This window comes from Phaethon lepturus, unplaced genomic scaffold (assembly GCF_000687285.1).
Source record: "Phaethon lepturus isolate BGI_N335 unplaced genomic scaffold, ASM68728v1 scaffold22848, whole genome shotgun sequence".
Taxonomy (NCBI): Eukaryota; Metazoa; Chordata; class Aves; order Phaethontiformes; family Phaethontidae; genus Phaethon; species Phaethon lepturus.
Genome location: NW_010558575.1, coordinates 2,543 through 5,185, shown reverse-complemented (window position 1 = coordinate 5,185; position 2,643 = coordinate 2,543). Strand labels below are relative to the sequence as shown.

The 2,643-nt window shown below is 55.8% G+C and overlaps 1 protein-coding gene across 1 annotated transcript in view; it reads right to left on the bottom strand.

Moving 5' to 3' along the window:
- Window positions 1-71: 71 nt before the first annotated feature.
- Window positions 72-2,643, bottom strand: part of ELP6 (elongator acetyltransferase complex subunit 6) — a gene marked incomplete at both ends in the record, with an annotated part of 2,872 nt that continues 300 nt past the window's right edge. The window contains 2 exons of the mRNA XM_010293120.1: window positions 72-218; window positions 1,581-1,773. Of these exons, the coding sequence (XP_010291422.1) occupies window positions 72-218; window positions 1,581-1,773 (340 nt within the window). The remainder of the gene's footprint in view (window positions 219-1,580; window positions 1,774-2,643) is intronic.

Sequence of the window (2,643 nt, the reverse complement as noted above, 5' to 3'; positions counted from 1 at the left end):
CCACGGGCCTGCGGGCAGCGTCGTGCGTGACGTTAACGCGCGCCACCTCTGCGTGCTCTCCCGTGCATTACCTGCCCGTGAACATCCTTGCAGAAGCCGGTCGCCAGCCCCTCTACCCACAGGATCAGGTCACTGTGATGACACAGGGAGTTCACAACCAGTTCATTTTCCTCATCTTCTGAATCCTCGTTGCTGTGAACCAGCACCACGACGTTCCCCTGGAACGAGAGCACGAGGCAGCGGTGAGCCCCGGGCCGATGCCTAATCCGCGCAGGTAAGGAAGGGGAGATAGCAACGGGAGCTTGCACGAATGTCCTGCGCACTAAGCTACTGGGACAGCCCCCAGCACGGCAGCTGGCGCCGAGCTAAAGTCCACTAGGAAAATAAACAGCAGATACATGTACAAAACTCTGAAACAGCTTGCTGTATATATGTTGTATTTACATACACACACACAGAGATAATACGCAGCCTAAAAATAAGCCTTTGTTACGAGACAGCTGTCTAGTTAAACCAGTCTGTCAGGCCACGCGAACGGCAACTCTGAATGAATTCAGAGCAGCTAAAGAAAGCCGTGGCCAAGCAGCCGCAGCCAGAGCTGCGATGCTCAAACCTTCGCAGCTCTTGCAAGAAGCAAAGAGCTCCCCAGTGCAACACCAGCTCTATTAAAAATACAACCCAAGAGTCTCTGCCTCAGCCCATGCAGGTCACCAAGGACTTCACACGAAATTCCCAATCAATTAAAACGTAGTTTAAAGCTTCAGATCATCTTATACAGAAATAGAAACACGTTAGCACGATTTATCATCTTCTTTAGCTATTTTGGAGGCAAATACTCTCAGCCAGCAGAACATCCCCTGTCAGCATTTACAGCACGAACACCCTGGCACCATCCGAAGCGCAGGGTAACAAAACCTGACACCGACTGTTTTCGCTCTCGCTCACGCGGAGAGAGACGTGGCCAGAGCGGGGGACGGCCAGGCAGACAGCGAAGGATGGCTGTGACCGTATCGATCCTGGGGCCGCGATGCCCTCAGAGGGTAGCGCTGACCGGGGAGGTCTTTGTGGAAGTGCCGCACCGTCGCACGCCCTTAGAAAGAGCCGGCGCAGCGCACAGCAACACTGAAGGTGTGTGGGAGTGGTGTGAGTGTGGTGGACTCGCGTCCACCCCTTCATCCCTGCCCCCCGCGAGACCCATCAGCCCCTCACTACCTTCACAACCGGTTTCCTTCGCCGCGCTCCCACACGCACACAGACACGGGTGCGAGCAGAGATCTCTGGGGAGCCAGGAGCTCCAAGAAATGATATTTGACCCCTCGAATCCCTGCCCGCACGTCAAGGACAGAGAGTGCCACTATCTGGGCAGCACCTCCTCAGAAACAGCTGCAGAGGGACTAACGTATCTCCAGGACTAATGTATCTCCCCAAGAATGGCTTAGAACAACGATTTGAATCTCCCGGACAGCCAAAGCCTCCCAAAACCCCACCGCGCACAGCTGGGAATAGAAAACAGCCAGGGTTTGCTCCAGAGACTCCTGCCCAGGTCGCGGAGAGGACGCCGCACGCGGAGGGAGCGGTACCTTCAGCTGGGAGCACACCGCGACTCTGCAGTAGTGGATGAAGTCCAGCACCGCCACCGGCGTGGTGCCCAGGCCGAGCAGGACGCTGAGGTCGTCCACCAGCAGCACGGGGCCCTTCCAGGAGTCGCTGCCGGCGGGAGTCAGGGACGTCCGGACAAAGTCAAACAAGGCTTTGAGGTCGGAGGCGCTCCCGCTGGAAGAGAAGGAGGTGGCAAGGGGCTTGGCCCACGCAGGCGTTGTGTGTCCCCCTCCTCACCCGCTGACCCAGCGCGGGGAACGCCAGCCTGCGCCATCCCCGCTGTCCCCACTGCTGTGACAGTCACCAGGTCCAACGCTTCCCTGCAGTCGCTGCTCCTTTGCTGGCCCGTGGGTGGTGAAACCCTCGTGCCCAGCTCCAGGGATCACAGAACCACAGCAGGGTTTGGGGGGAAGGGACCTGTAAGGCCCATCTAGCCCAACCCCGGCCATGGCGTCCAGCCTGACCTTGGGTGTTCCCAGGGATGGGGCATCCACCCCCTCTCTGGGCAACCCGGGCCAGGGTTTCACCACCCTCATGGGGAAAAATTTCTTCCTTCTAGTCAAAATCTGCCCTCTTTTAGTTTAAAACAGTCACCCCTTGTCCTATCGCACAGGCCCTGCTAAGAAGTCCGTCCCCACCTTTTCTGTAAGATGCTGTTGCCAAGCATGTTAGAGGTCTAGAGGAAATTTATTTCAGCGCTCCACAGGTTTGTGTTAAATTTCAAATCATCAGGGACATGGAGAAAGTAAAGTGGGAATAAAACCAGAAGCCAGTACGGTTACAGCAGCACTGTTCTTCTGGATGAGAATAAAACTCAGAATAATAGAAAAAGGAATAAAACTGCTTGGATGGAGTTTTATTTGACATAAACCTGTCGAGTGCTGAAATAAAATTTTCTCTAGACCTATAACACGCTTGGCAATAAGGATGGGGACAGAAATTGCCCCAAAATGCCGGAGAAGCGGGACAGAATCCCTCTCTGAGCAGCAGGGAGAGACACGGGGCAGGACAAGCGCCGCAACGTGCACGGCGCTGGCGCTGCCC